We start from the raw sequence: 15,773 nt of genomic DNA on the forward strand, positions 1-15,773 counted from the left end.
TTTATTTCAGCTAATAAAAGCAATTCTTAATTTTTTTAAAGCATAAAAAAACATTTAATGGTTTTATTAGCATTTAATGGTTTTATTAGCAACATTATCAGCCCCTTAAGTAATATTTTTTATAGATTGTCTACAAAACAAGCCACAATGGCTTATGAAATGACTAATTACCCTAATGGCTCTGTTGGAATATCTAATCAATTCCATGCGTGTTCAATAAAAAAGGTCAGGAGAGATTTTTCTTCAAGGTTTAACATATTAGCAGTTTATTGGATACAAATGAATAATTCGATTCATATTGGTATCCTCAATGCAACGCAAGAGTTACATTCAGGAGGTGTGCAACAGTTTTCATTTCCTGACTTCAACGTATAGCCATGCGGTGAAATTCGTCCCTTGTCAATTATTCTCCATTCCTCCATTGGCCGCACCCATACATACGTCCTCTTTTTCTACGGATTCTCTGCACAACATTAAAAGCCTAAGCCTTTATCAACTGCACATATTCTGTGTTCAGTTTTAAAATATTTCTGCTGACAGGAAGTTTAGCTGCAGAGCTCAAGTTAATTTCAGACAATCAGGCCTATCAGCTCCACCTTCTGCCAAAAAAGCTTAGTATGCAAAACATATCACACTCGAGTTTTTTAATATAAATCACCTTAAGTGATACAAATACAATTGTTTAATGAAAAGAAAAAGCGACAAAAATATGCTTAAAAATTTTTTTTGCAATTCCTTTTTCCCAACAGCCCATTTCCACTGAGTGGTACGGTATGGTTTTATACGCTTTTATGGCTGTTTCCTTTGTACCAAAAAGATACCAAAAAGGGAAAGTCTACTTGGCACAGCTTTCCTAGTTAACCTAATGAACCTAATTAAGCCTTTAAATGTCACTTTAAGCTAAATATTAGTATCTTGAAAAATATTATTTACTGTCATCATGGCAATGATAAAATAAATTAGTTGTTAAAAATGAGTTATTAAAACATTTATGCTTAGAAATGTGTTGAAAAAATATTTCCGTTAAACAGAAATTGAGGAATAAAATATACAGGGGGCCTAATAATTCAGAAGGGCTAATAATTCTGACTTCAACTGGATGTCAGTGACTACCAGTTGCAAACATTCTTCAAATTATCTTCTTTTGTGTTCAACAACTTTTTATATACAAGCAATTTTAATTTTAAGGTGAAGGATCCCCTAATTTTTTTTACTTTTTGCATCTGAATGTGATTTATTTATACTAATTCACCAAGTGTAACATTTTCAGTAGCATCAAGTTGTTTGTTGTGCAGAGACAATGTGCTGTGGAGATTTTTCAAACGTTCATCTTTATGTCTTTTATGCAAATACAACAACAGCAAACAGGTATGAAACAACAAAAGTTGAAGGAATCATTACAGATTGTTTTAATTTCACCAGTACTTTTCCCCTCTACAGTTTCAGCTCTTTGGGCATGGCTTCACCTCTGAGTCCTGCCAGCAGGTTGTTGGCAGCGAGGGCTGACATGGCGTTTCGTGTGGTATAGGACGCACTGGCAATGTGAGGAAGAATCACTGCAAATACAAACATAACACACAGAATGTTTTAGCAGGAAACCAATCAAAGGTTTCAATCTAAGCCACGCGAGGCGTTCTTACCGCAGTTTTTGAGGGTGTAGAGCGGATGGTGTGTTGGCAGCGGTTCAGGAGTGGTGACGTCCAGCCCTGCGCCAGCAATCAGACCCGTCGACAGAGCTTCATACAGATCCTCCTGGTTAACCACGCCACCTCTTTACAACAACACCATTACAGGCAATAGGTCAAGACTCTGTTTCATTTTTATTCTTTGAGAATCTGTTTCTGTGAATCTTTGTAGATATTATTTGTACATAACTGCTGTGATTGTGTTTATTTGGCAAGGCAAGGTAAGTTTATTTATATAGCACATTTCATACACAATCTTAATTCTTTACATAAACAAGAATGAAAGAAACAAGTATAAGAAATAAACACAACAAAGAATAAAAATGATTAAAAACAGATTCAAATGTGTTAAAACAGGTTGTAAAGGAATGAAAGAGAAAATCTGTCGGACGTAGTACAGTGCTCATTCGGTAAAGGCACAGCTAAACAGATGTGTTTTAAGTTTTGACAAATGTTGGAGCTCATCTGATCATTTCTGGAAGCTGATTCCAGCAGCGGGGGTGTAGCTGAAGGCAGATTAACTCTGCTTTGATTGAACTCTGGGAATTTCTAATTTACTTGATCCTAATGATCTGAGTGATCTGTTAGGTTAGTATTCAGTTAGCATATCTGTAATGTACTGAGGTCCTATAGGCCATTTAGTGATTTATAGACAAGTAATAATACTTTTTTGTAATTTGAAGTGAACAGTCCTGTTGTTTATCAGAGGTTAAAGGGATAGTTTAACCAAAATTTGACATGTTTTCACTACTTATTTACCCTGAAGTGATTTCAAAACTTTAGAAGTTTTGTTGTAGACTGTTAAAAGGAAATTAGGGTATTCTGAAGAATGTTGTGAACCTGTAACTATTGACACCCAAGGTAGAGAAAAGAGATATTATGGAACTCAATGATTTCTGACATATATCTTTCTTTTCTGTTCAACACAGAAAGAAAGACAATCAGATTATTATAGAAAGATTATTATCATTATTATTGCTATTATTATTGTTGTTGACATTATTATTATTATTGTTATTATTATTATTATTATTATTATTATTATTGTTGTTGTTGTTGTTGTTGTTGTTATTATTATTATTTTCTATTTATGACTTATCCCTTTAATACTGGAGGGCAGGACATCATCTGTTAAGTTTACTGACATTTCACAACACTCTCCAATGTGTATTTCATAATATTGCTGGAACACCAAAATCAGTATGTTCATAATGCTTTAGCACGGAATATTGGGTCTTGTTTATCATCAGTTTCATTAATTTTCTGGATTAATTAGTGAAATTGCTACATTAAAACCTTGTGAAAAAGCTGCTAAAATAAGGAAAAAAAACAGAACTTCACTTAGTTAGCATTAACCAAAACTAGATTATTAAAAAAGTGTTCATTAATTAATATAACGCATTAATAGAATCTAATTAATGTATGGAAAATTTAACTTGAAAAGAATAAAGAGCAAAGGAAAAGGTAAAAACTGAAATAAAATAGATTTGCGTCCATGTCTATTTTTGAAGTGCTTTTTACCATTCAGTTTAGTAAATGTCTGTTGAACTTCATTTGAAACTGAAGCACACAAAGTAAATATGTATGTAGATACAGTTTTTAAAAAACTACAAATAGACGAGAGGTCTCATTTCCACTCATTTGTATTATATTTAAAATGATTAAATACTCAGAAACTCATAATTTAAAACAGGCCGTATTTTAATGTATAACTTTTTAAAAAGTCTTATTTTTTTAAGCACTTTATATATATATATATATATATATATATATATATATATATATATATATATATATATATATATATATATATATATATATATATATATATTATTTGAATGCTTGAAAATCAATTTCTATACTTTTAAGCAACACAAAAAAAGAATGTTGTATTACCTGCTCGTGTTGATGAAGATGGCATTTTTCTTCATCTTGGAGAAGAGATTCCAATTGCAGATGCCATGAGTCTCTGGAGTCAAAGCGCAACATATGGCCAGAAAGTCTGACTGCTTGGCCAGTTCATCTAAAGACACTGAACACACAAACATACACACACAGTTCATTCCTGTGCTACTTCGTGATGTAAACTCTCACTAGAGTTCTGAGGAGGTTGGATTGAACAGCATTGGAATCTCTCTAATGTCCCCAAGGGCCAATTTGGTTGACAGCAGTAAACAAAATTTCACACAGGATGAATAAAAATATAAAAGTGCCACAAATACCTGCCATATATGTTGAAGCAGCAGGAAATATATGTACATACACAAAATAAAAGATGACCTGGAGCTTGAAACAGAACTGCTATATTGGGACAAATAATAAGGTTCTTCCTACCGTATTCTGCATTTATCATGTTTGCAAGTTCAGTTCTTGGCTCCACATCTGTATAGATGAACTTCTTCACCTTAAATGGCTTCAGACGCTCAGCAATAGCAACACCTATTCAGCAGACACACACAAAACACCAAAAAAGAATAGTATCCCGTACTTTCATATGACAATTACATTAATACTTGCAAACATTTTTTTGAATTACAAGATTCTTAATAGTAAGTTTAAATAAGCAATTATTTTATTAATAAAACTTTCTACGTTTTTGGAAATAGGCTAATTCTAGAAGTCACCTCATGTAAGGGACCATTCATAAATTGCGAATATTGGGAGCAACACACTTGCGTATTCCAGGCGCATCTAGTTGAAAACATCATAACTTTTTAGAAAACCGCAAGCGCACCTGCGAGTGACGTGACAAGAACTGACATAGAATGTTCACATTTCGGCAGACTAATTACCTCAGGTGAACACAGAACACCAAAACACTGCAGTGCTTTTTAATTTCTCTCCATAAATAAAACTTGTATCGGAGCTGCAGCAATGTTTTGTCAGTTTGTTATCCTCTGAGTGAACAGTCGCCTAACAACAACAGACGACATAGGAGCATGAGTGCTTTCCACACACTTTTTAGACATGATAGCTGTGTCTTATTTCAGAGACTGCATCCTCTGAAGGATGCATTCGAAGTGCGCTGCGTCATCGCGACTAAGGCTGTCTCATTTCAAAAAAATTTCGAAGGCTCCTTTAAACGCAGTCTCCAAATCCGAATTCTTTCTTTCCCAGGTAATGAAGGACACAACCGGTGGATCCTTCGCAGCCTCGAAGGTCCCAAGGTTCATTGCGCACTGATAACGGCTGGATGCTTTTAAAAGAAAACTCTGGTTTAAATGTATGAATTAGTTTTATTTTAAGTGGATAAGTAAACACATGTTAAAAAAAAAATAAAGAGTATGACATGTCTTACAAAAGATTGATTTTATAGACAGTTTACATGTTTATGTGTACATGTACGGATCAAAGGACACATTCATTCATTCATTTTCTTGTCGGCTTAGTTCCTTTATTAATCCAGGGTCACCACAGCAGAATTAACCGCCAACTTATCCAGCAAGTTTATACGCAGCGGATGCCCTTCCAGCCACAAACTATCTCTGGGAAACATCCACACACACATTCACACACACACTCATACACTATGGACAATTTAGCCTACCCAATTCAACTGTACCGCATATCTTTGGACTGTGGGGGAAACCGGAGCACCCGGAGGAAACCCACGCGAAGGCAAGGAGAACATGGAAACTCCACACAGAAACGCCAACTGAGCCGAGGTTCGAACCAGCAACCCAGCGACCTTCTTGCTGTGAGGCGACAGCACTACCTACTGCGCCACTGCCTCGCCTCAAAGGAAACATATATCCAGCTTTTTTAAAATCTTGTTTTGCCTTCAGATCGCTTACAAAAAGTTTATTACTGCTTATTAACAGCAGCTGTTACGGTTGCTTAGTGATGAGATTTATCTTCTGTAGGTTAGATCGTCTCATTTTAAAATGCTCAGTTCGGCCTGTGTGGACTTCGAAGGACTCACCTTTGAAGTCTGCATCCTTCAGAGGATACAGCCTCTGAAATAAGACACAGCTGATATGTGAACAGCCCCTCAAACTGGTAAGTTTTACCATTTCTTTAAATCCATGAATTATGAATCCAATTTCCTGGTATCACTGCACTCTGGAGCACTTTTAGCTTAGCTTAGCATAATAAACCATTAAATCGGATTAGAAAAATTAGCACAGGGGTGTCCAAACTCTGTCCTGGAGGGCTGGTGTCTTGGAGAGTTTAGCTCCAACTCTAATCAAACACACCTGAACCAGCTAATCAAGCTCTTACTTGATATACTAGAAACCGTCCTGGCAGGTGTGTTGAAGCAAGATGGAGCTAAACTCTCTAGGACACCGGCCCTCCAGGATAGAATTTGGACATCTCCCTCAATAATAAAATAAATAGTTTTGATAATTTTCCTATTTAAAGTTTGACTCTTCTGCTATTTACTAGGAGTACAGTTCTAAGAATTATAGTTCAAGGAACTATTCTCTCAATCCGGCATAATAACCAAGGAACTTTGCTGCCATACCAACACTGCAGCAGGCACAATGATATTACACAGCAGTGACAGCAACTGAAAATAGTACCCAGGTAACTTTGTAACAGCGCTGCAGAACATCATTGCGTCTGCTGCAGTCAGAAATCGAGTTTGAGACCTGTGCTTTAAATGGTTAACCAACATCCTAAACTAATAATTGATTCAACTACACAAATATGGTGATCATGTTTCTTACCAATCCTCCCAAGTCCCAAGATTCCAACCGTACTGTTTGCTAGTTCATGACCGCACAACCACATAGTTCTCCAAGTTCCCCAGCCACCACTAAACACAACAATAAAACTCAGTGCATGATTAATAAGCAAATGTATGTGAATATTAATAGTTGGTTTAAATACGTTTTAGCTTCATGCGTAGCTTCAATAAGTCTTCTGGATGTGGCGAGTAACAGAGCAACAGTCAGTTCAGCCACAGCATCGGTCAGGACTTCAGGTGTATATCCTACACGGATTCCTCTACAAAATATACAAGCCCATATCAACAAACTTCATGAAATTAAAAGATTACTTCACCTTAAAGAGAAAATGCAGTCATAGTTACTCACCCTCATATCATTCTATTTTAGATGAAATCCAGAAGCTCTCTGACCCTCCATATACTGTCCAAAACTATAAATAGTGGTTCAACTATAATCATATGAAGCTCCAAGAAACACTTTTGTGCACTAAAAAAACAGTAAAACTATTTTTGTTGACCTGTTTTCCATGTCAGGTCAGAGTTTTAATGGTAATACATTGTACTGGCCATAGCAAACGTGCACTCTGACCTGACGAGGAAGGGAAGATATATACTACCTGACAAAAGTTTTGTCCCCTATCCAAGTTTTAGGAACAACAAATAATATTATGACTACTAGTTTTTAATTTTGAGTATTTAATTAGGACAGTAAGGTCTGACTTTGCTTAGACAAAAGTCTTGTCACTTAACAGAAATAATCCACAATTTACACTATAAAGTCATGCTGCAGTGGAAAAAGAATTAATATCATCTATGACTCCCTTGAGCTTGGAAGACTGCATTCATATACATCTCTGCAATGACTCAAATAACTTGATAAAGTCATCTGGAATGGCAAAAAAGCGTTCTTGCAGGACTCCTAAAGTTCATCAAGATTCTTTGGATTCATCTTCAATGCCTCCTCCTTCATCTTACCCCAGATATGCTCAATAATGTTCATGTCTTGTGAATGGGCTGGCCAATCCTGGAGTGCCTTGACCTTCATTGCTTTCAGGAACTTTGATGTGGAGGCTGAAGTATGAGAAGGAGTGCTATCCTGCTGAAGAATTTGATCTCTCCTGTGGTTTGTAATGTAATGGGCAGCACAAATGTCTTGATATCTCAGGCTGTTGATGTTGCCATCCTCTATGCAGATCTCTCACACACCCCAAACCATGATTTTTCCTTCACCAAACTTCCAACATGGACTTCTGCAGTATTTGTGATGATTGGGATGCAGCTCAACAGATCATTTACTGGAATAATCAACCTTCTGCCTCTTTTCCAAATGATCAACTAGAAGGGAAGGTATTATTTTTTGCTTTTACAGCTGGGATCGACGACAAGACTTTTTTCAGGTAGGGTAGGTGAACAATGTGTTTTTTTTTTGTTTTTTTTTTTGCCACACAAAAACATTGTTGGAGCTTTGTATGATTACAGCTGAACTACTTAAGTCAAATGCAATTTGACAATGTTTTGGTTCCATTTCTGGTCTTTGATCATCTCCAGACTGTTGTTGTATTTGGAGGATATTTAATCTAAAACAGGGGTCATCAAACTTGTTACTGGAGGTCCTGCTGATTTTAGCTCCAACCCTAAACAAACACACCTGAACCAGCTGATCAAGGTCTTACTATGTATACTTGAAACACCCAGACAGGTGTGTTGAGGCAAGATGGAGCTAAACACTGCAGGGTTCATCAGGGACCAGGATTAGTGACCCCTGATCTAAAATATCTTAATTTGTTGTTCCAATAATGAACGAAGGTCTCAGGATATTGGAACAACTTGAGTGTGAGTAAAGGGCAATCAACTGACCTTTTCTTAAGCTCTTCGAGAGAAAGGTGATCATAGCCCACTGACATGGTGCTGAGGACTTTCAGATTTGGACCTGGATTGTTAAGAAAATGCATTCAATACGTCAGTAAGTTTTCTCATTTTGGTGTCAGTCTTACAATCATGAAAGCTAACCTGCCACGTCCAGCAGCTGTGCATCAATCTTCTCTGTAAGTACACACAGAATCCCATCACAACCTTTGACCTTGTTCAGCAGCTCCACTCGGGGCACGGGGTCATCAGAGTCCCACAACTCAAACTGGACTCTGCCGTTGTGTGGGCAGAAATCGAGAGTTTATGAAGAATGAAAAATATTGTCAAGTGAGAAGAGATCTGTTTTAAGGGGGATGGTTCACCCAAAATTGTAACTTCTGTCATCGTTTACTCACCCTTCACTGGTCAACCTTGGTAACCATTGACTGACATATTTGTTTTTCTTACTATGGATGTCAATGGTTAACATTTTTCAGGTTTTGTCAATATATCTTCTTTACACTGTAAAAAATTATGATTAATTAGTCCTGACAGCAAATGTTTTTAGTTCATAGTAACTTACTTAAGTTAAACATGTTCTAATTTAATTTTAAACTGTTTTAAGTCAGTTTAACATAACAAATTCAATGGACTCAAATTCAAAAAATCAATAATAAGGTTAATTTGATTCAGCTTAAAAATATAAGGCAATTAGGATTTTTACAGTGCAGTGATCAACAGAATAAACTGATGAGAGTTTGGAACCACTTGAGGGTGAATAAAAGCTGAGGTAATTTTTGTTTTTGGGTGAAGTATCCTTTTAAACAGAGTGAAATGGCAGATTTGCAAATGACAGTTTACTTTAATGACCATAAAAATTCTAAAACTTTATCTTTTTAAGTCTTCCTGGGTTCAAAATGAGAATGCTCAGCTAGTGGGTTGAAGGTTTTTAATTAACTTTCTCTTCCTCTGTTATCTTTAGCTGAGCAGATTACCAGTTGCCACATGTTAAACAAGTCTTTAGTAAATATGTACCTTATTAAAAGCTCGAAGGGCTAAACTTGACTGTTGTCATGTTGCATACATGTAACTATAAAAATCAAATTTAATTTATTTTTCAATTTTAGTAAATAGCAGTAGCACTGAAACAAAAAGGTCAGACTGGGGATTGAAGGTACTGTGATATTTGAGCCAAGACTCCCAAAAAGTCTCTCATCAAATACATTAGGATTGCGTTAGTGATATTTCAGCAGGCCTTTGCTGAATAATGGGTCAAGTCTGTACTCAAAGTGACTAAAGCAAGCAGATTTATTTTAGTTAAAGCAGTTAGTCTGTATGACCAAATTCATTAGGGAAAATTTCAGTGATCAAGAGTAGCCCTACTGGCTACTGGAGTGAATTTCATATAGTACAGAATCACTTTTCGCCATTGTCTTAATGCTTTAATGTGAAATAAGCATTTCTTTTTTATTTAACGTATAAACGTCATATCCTTTTGATTTTCCCAGCAAAACGACCAGACCACATTGCAAAAAGTCAGTCTACAGGCTTTTTATAGAGACCTTATGGCCTAGAATCGAAGGGTCTGATTTTTTTAAAAACAAATTAAGCACACTGACATTGGCAATAAAAAATACATAGCCTGCATAATAAACAGTTAATTTAATTAAGAGGCTAATAAAATTCTTAAACACAGTCTTATCTTAAGTTGAATAAATGGTACAGAAGTAGCTATTGTCTGATGTACCAAACCAAATGAGCCTTACTGTAAAGTGTTGTCAATTTAATAATAAAACAACAATTAATAATTTCTTCACGTGGTCTGCTTAATCATGAGTAGCCAAATTGTATTGCTTATAAACATTGAAATCAGGAAAAATAATGCATTTCACACACACATATACACACAAACAAACACAACGCACAGATGTTTTTTTTAAGTTGCTGAGTGCTTCAACCTACTGTCCGGATTTTCGCAGAATGTCCAGTCCGTCTGGTGGAATCCTGCGGGTCACATACACTTTCGGTAACGCGGACATCGCACGGTGAAGTCCGGTCACGGTACAGGGGGCGATTCTCTGTAGTCTCCCGAGCGCTGTTCTGCTGCACCACATTACTAACAACAGGATCAGTCAGGGAGTCTGAGCTGAGGAGGACAGACGCGGCAGGTGCTGTGTGTGTGCGTCTTTGTGGTCAGTTTCGAGGGAGGAGACGAATGGGTGGTCTTTGTCCAGTTCACGAGCCAAGAGAGCAAATATGTAAGATTAATATGTTTTGTTTATTTGTTTTAACATTCCAAAGTACCACAACTAATCACAAAAGGCATGGATGTGTCTCGATTTCTGATAGGCTATTGGCATTGATTTTGTTTCAATCATTAATCAGGGGCTCAAGATGTGTAAACAAGCTGTATGAAAAACAATGAATATTGAAATAGGCCAACACTTTACACAATCATATAAAAACAACATGTGGAAAAAAGATTTAGACAACAGGCATTACTATTTGTGCGTGTCAGTGTGTGTGTGCGTGTGTGCGTGTGTGTGTGTGTGTGTGTGTGTGTGTGTGTGTGTGTGAAAAGAAGTTTTCTGGTCAATGTTTGAAAGCTCTCTGTCAACACACTTTTTTGTACTTTTGACTGAACCACACAGTCTTGTGCTGTAACCTAATGCAGATTAGAGAGACACTCTGAAAATCAATTTTTATTGCAGCATTTTGGAGAAGATAACCATTAAACTATAATCATACCAAATTAATTGATAAGACAAACACAAGTGAGTTATAGATATAAGACTTTGGAATATAATTTGCAGTTTTTGTGATGCCTGTTTATATGTGAATAAAATTTGCATCTATTTGCTAAAATAATTTAAGTTTATTTTTTCCTCATTAATGTACACCCCAAATTGACAAAAACACAGAATTGTTGACATTTTTGCAGATTTATTAAAAAGAAAAAATTTAATATCACATGGTCCTAGTACTCAGACTCTTTGAATATATTTAAAGCACCCTTTTGATCTAATACAGACAGGATTCTTGTACTGTATATTTGTTTTTTTTAGGAAAAATGAACTTAAATGATTTTAGCAAATAGCTGCAATATAACAAAGAGTGAAGAAATTAAGGGGGTCTGAATACTATCTGCACTGTAAAAAGTTCTATAATGACTTAGTCATGACAGCATATGTTTTTAGTTCATATTTAATCATGCATGGTCTAACTTAATCTTAAAAATTACACAAGCTGTTTTAGGTCACTTTAACATGATATAATTTCAATGGACTCATATAAGGTTGATTTGATTCAGCTTAAAAATTTAAGGCAAATAAGTTTTTTATAGTGTGTACCCCTATATACTGTATATACACCATTTATTAAATTCCATACAATGTATTTTGATACAGCGATGTACAAGTAGCTCTTTTTCTTCCATTACCTGATGGTATGATGAAGCATTTGTGCCATAGAAAATAAAATAAATTAAAATAAATAAATAATAAAATGAAACTCAGCGGTGGAAAGAGTACTGAAAAATCATACTCAAGTAAAAGTGTCCATTGTAAATCGTACTGAAAATATGTGTAAAAGTAGCCCTTTTAAAAGTACTCAAGAGTAGTGAGTATTACGCTGTTAAAATCTGATGCATTTGCATGTAATTTGTGCATGTGTGTAAACTAGGGATGCAACAATACAGTTAGCCCAAGGTTCAATACATACCTCGTTTTTTTTAACATGGTTTTTGGTTCGGTCCCCATGGCTTGACACGTATGTGTTTCCTTATTCTACAGGCAATAGGAACAGTAAGAGGTTAAGGAGAAAAAAATAAAAACGATTTATTGCAATACAATTATTTTGTTTTACCTAAAAGCCAAGCAAAGTACACAAGTTCCTAGTGTATTGTATAAAAAAAATTAACACTGAAATCTCACAGCTGCTGGTAGCCCATGTATAAACTGGGGAACACATAAAATCCTACATTTTGAAAATAAACATACATGTAAAGTTAATAAAGATAAATTGGCCATTTCAATTAAACATATTTGTACTAAAGTAAACATAAATAAACCAAATTAATTATCTTGGAGCTGAAAAAATGCGAGACTGTATTTTGTAACGCGGATCGAGTGCTTTTATAAAATTAAAAAAGCCTGCATCTCCAATCACCGAAAACAGCTGCAAATGTTTAGCAATAAACACCCATACTGCCTTTGTTATTTTTATGTGTCTGTCTGTCGGAACCTTCTCTGCTATCCTGTCTTTAAACAGTGATATTGCTGGGTGATGGTGCTGCAGATGTGTAGTCATGGTTATACGTGTAAAACACTGCTTGCACACAGTTATTTTTTGTTCACCGTTTTTTTCTTTTATTGGCATTATGCTTACCGGCAAAACTGAAATGTCCTCACACTGCAGATTTGAAGGATGCCAGTGCTTTCTCGTACTGTTGCCTCACTTCGCGGGCGCTTCTGTTGCCTCAGCCTCACTTTAGATTTGTGTGATTGGATATTTACTCGCGGGGAGGAGTTTCCTCATCTCAGCTCATGGATTTAGAAGCACACACTGTCAATTCACTGAGATATAAAACGCACATCAATTATTTAAACGCAAAACCGAGAAAACCGCAATGCACAAGCGCGTATTGAACCGGGGAAGTTGTACCATACGGTTTAATATTATATTGAGAACCGTGGCATCCCAGTGCAAACGTAAAATTCTGTAGTGCATTTAGTTATTGCTCAGAAGGCACACAACATCATAAGACGTTAGTATTAGGTTAGATTTAGGTTGTGATGTGAGTTAACAAAAATTCAATGTCTAGCCAGCATCTAAGGATGATCTTATTTTGATGTCCACCAACGATGTCAAATGACGTTGATATTTGGTTGATTTTAGATTGTGTTGGAAAGTGACCAAAATCCAATATCAAGCTAACTTAAACCAATGTCATATTGACGTCAAATACTCATAGTCTTAGTTGTAATGTCCACACAACAACACCAAGCTGTAACATCATTAGACATTGATATTTGGTTGATTTTAGGTTGGATGTTGGACATTGCCGTCGCCCTGATGTTGATTTCTGACGTCAATCCGATTTTTATTTCCAAACAAAATGCAATGTCTCTGCGACGTTGGGGTAAAATTGTCAATGTTGACGTCTTGCGTCTACTGGTTGTTTAAGGCCATTTCAGTCATCATACAGTAAACATACGTCTTCTTATCATCAACTTCTTGGACACTTTTAATGCTTCCAATCAGTTTGCTGCAATTATGAATCGCCCATGTCTTGAGGTAGTTCATTATAAATGCGATTTACCTTCTATGTGTGATTTTATTGGACAGGAATCACAGGACTGATTTTTCTAATCCCCATTGACAGGATTAAATAAAGTAGCCAGGTAGCAAAGAATTCTGGCCCAGATTTGGCATAAATCTGGCACAGCAAGCATTCATCTGGCACTGGCATACAGTTTGTGGGCCAAACATGGACCTGGTTTGGCAGAGGTGGCACCGTCCTTAAGGCAGCACACAATACTTGGGCCAGATGTAAAGTGTAGTATTTGGATCATATGTTAATAATTGATTTATTAACATATAACTTTATGCCACATCTGGGCCAGAATTCTACCTTGGCACTGATGATACACTGATGATACAGTCTGCACAATTATTGCAAGCAGCTTAATAAGCTGTGGTAAAACATCTACAAGTAGATGTTTTTTACCAAGTTAATGACAACAGTTAGAACGGTGGTTTCCTCACAGGTTGCTAGTTTGTGTCCCGACTGGACCATCAGGCCATTATTTTTATATTTTGTGTACATTTATTATTTTTTGCAAATCCTAGTAAAAATTAGCTCATTATTTTGGTCCTAGTACACATATTTTTTTATTTTAATTTTAAAATCTTTGCAAAACCTCATTCTCATTCAATGTAACCAATTCCACTAGATGGCGGTAGAGAGTTTCCTATCACGAAACGGCTTCGCACACGCGCAGTAGAAGAAGTGTGCAGCTCCCGATCCTCGCGCACATTGACAGGTAGCTAATTCACTGCTCTCTTTCTGCACTTCAGACATTACTTTATACCTCGACTGGCTGAAAACAAGCCATCGCCGCCGTAAAGACACAATATGCAGAGTCGTGCCCGCAGATTTTGTTGATGTGCTTATAGTTAAACAGCTATACTAATTCACTGAAGAGTTCAGCTAGCCGGTGTGCTAATGATATAAAGATATGAGTAAGCATTAAGCGGTATGAGAAATGGATCAATCAGTGACGTGTTCTTCGTTTAGACACGAGATGTATTTTTTCCCCGATTTTGTGTATTATGTATGCATTTAGAGCTGTTCAGATGCTGTCGCTTTTATGTGAATGTTTTTATGAGCATGTTATATGTGTGTGTTTGTTTCTGCTCAAACTAATAGTTTTTAAATTATTATGCTTGCGCTATTAATTGGGAATATGTATGCCATTCAAAACTATGATATGTGAGCCATATGTGTTATTAAAATTTACATTGCGCTGCAGACAGAATTAACTGTCAAGTCATTCAAGGCTTCAGAGCTCATAGAAAACTAGGACATGTCAGGGATATTTCATTGTGTGGTTCAAGCTTGAAAAATGTATATAGAGAAAACAACACAATCTTAAAAGTCTATGTTTATGTTGTGATTATGTTTTATTTAGATTAAAAACGCATCCACAGAGATTTGTTGATTGATTCTGTATGAATCAATCAAACCTGACAGTCCTGAACTGCTCGTGTATGATTTTACATTTGTGCCAAAATGAAACTGCTCTGTGCTTTTGACTAAACATTTTCCAAACTGCAGTAAACATTGAAACCGGTTATCGTTCCATGCCTACTACTCAGTAGTCTTGTGTTGACATTTATGGAGGTCTTCCTGCATATGCCGGGGTTAACGCTAAGGATATTTTGGACCAGTGGTTCAGATTTTTACTTGCTCTGCCAAAATTTCCACAGGCCCCGCACCAAAAAACAAACAAACAAAAAACTAAATAAATTATTACTTAACATATAACATATTTTAAATAATGTGTCAAAAATAATGTCTGTGAATCTAGAATTAAATATTTAATTTTAGAAAAATATTTAGCAGTAAAATATAACATTATGGAGATGTGCAGGTATTTTATTGCAAAACTAAAGGTAGCTGACTTAAAACTGTTGGCAAACTATGCAAAACATCACTTAATTTTTTTCATGGTGTTTGCACAATGTTAGAAACAGATGTTTTATTTTTAGCCTCATAATTTGATGTGGCCGTCATGTTGTCGTCTCTTCACTGTACTGGTTTTTACCAGGTTATGGAAAAAAATAATGTGCTCACAACATCCAATCAGATAAGAGGAACTGAAAAGCAATATGGTGTTTATGACTTCACAGTAAAGATAGCATTCAAAGACATAAAAGCACAAATTGTTTCGCGATTCTAAGACTGTATTTGCATGCAACTGACAAATAGTTGCAGTCAAATTAAAATATAGTGACAAGGCAGCACTGGTCCGATCTGGCCAATAATCATTCTGTCTACTGTCCCG

At 35.9% G+C, this 15,773-nt stretch overlaps 2 protein-coding genes across 5 annotated transcripts in view; one reads left to right on the forward strand and one right to left on the reverse strand.

The window, feature by feature from the left end:
- Positions 1–242: 242 nt before the first annotated feature.
- grhprb (glyoxylate reductase/hydroxypyruvate reductase b) lies at positions 243–10,527 on the reverse strand. Its single transcript, NM_205685.2, is given in 9 exon segments — positions 243–1,556; positions 1,641–1,771; positions 3,582–3,717; positions 4,020–4,124; positions 6,356–6,444; positions 6,519–6,665; positions 8,215–8,287; positions 8,368–8,498; positions 10,168–10,527. Coding segments are annotated over 9 exon segments (1,086 nt in total). The 5' UTR covers positions 10,320–10,527; the 3' UTR covers positions 243–1,434.
- The window catches only part of uba6 (ubiquitin like modifier activating enzyme 6), a 47,170-nt gene continuing 41,569 nt past the window's right edge, over positions 10,173–15,773 (forward strand). For 2 of the 4 annotated variants that reach the window (XR_015476529.1, XM_087237089.1), the window contains exon 1: positions 14,220–14,249. The gene's annotated coding sequence lies outside the window, so the exon portion shown is untranslated. Of the gene's footprint in view, positions 10,464–14,219; positions 14,250–15,773 lie in introns of those variants that run through there. The other 2 variants (XM_087237090.1, XR_015476528.1) reach the window with 2 other exon arrangements.

This window comes from Danio rerio, chromosome 1 (genome assembly GCF_052040795.2).
Source record: "Danio rerio strain M-AB ecotype USA chromosome 1, GRCz13ab, whole genome shotgun sequence".
Classification (NCBI taxonomy): Eukaryota; Metazoa; Chordata; class Actinopteri; order Cypriniformes; family Danionidae; genus Danio; species Danio rerio.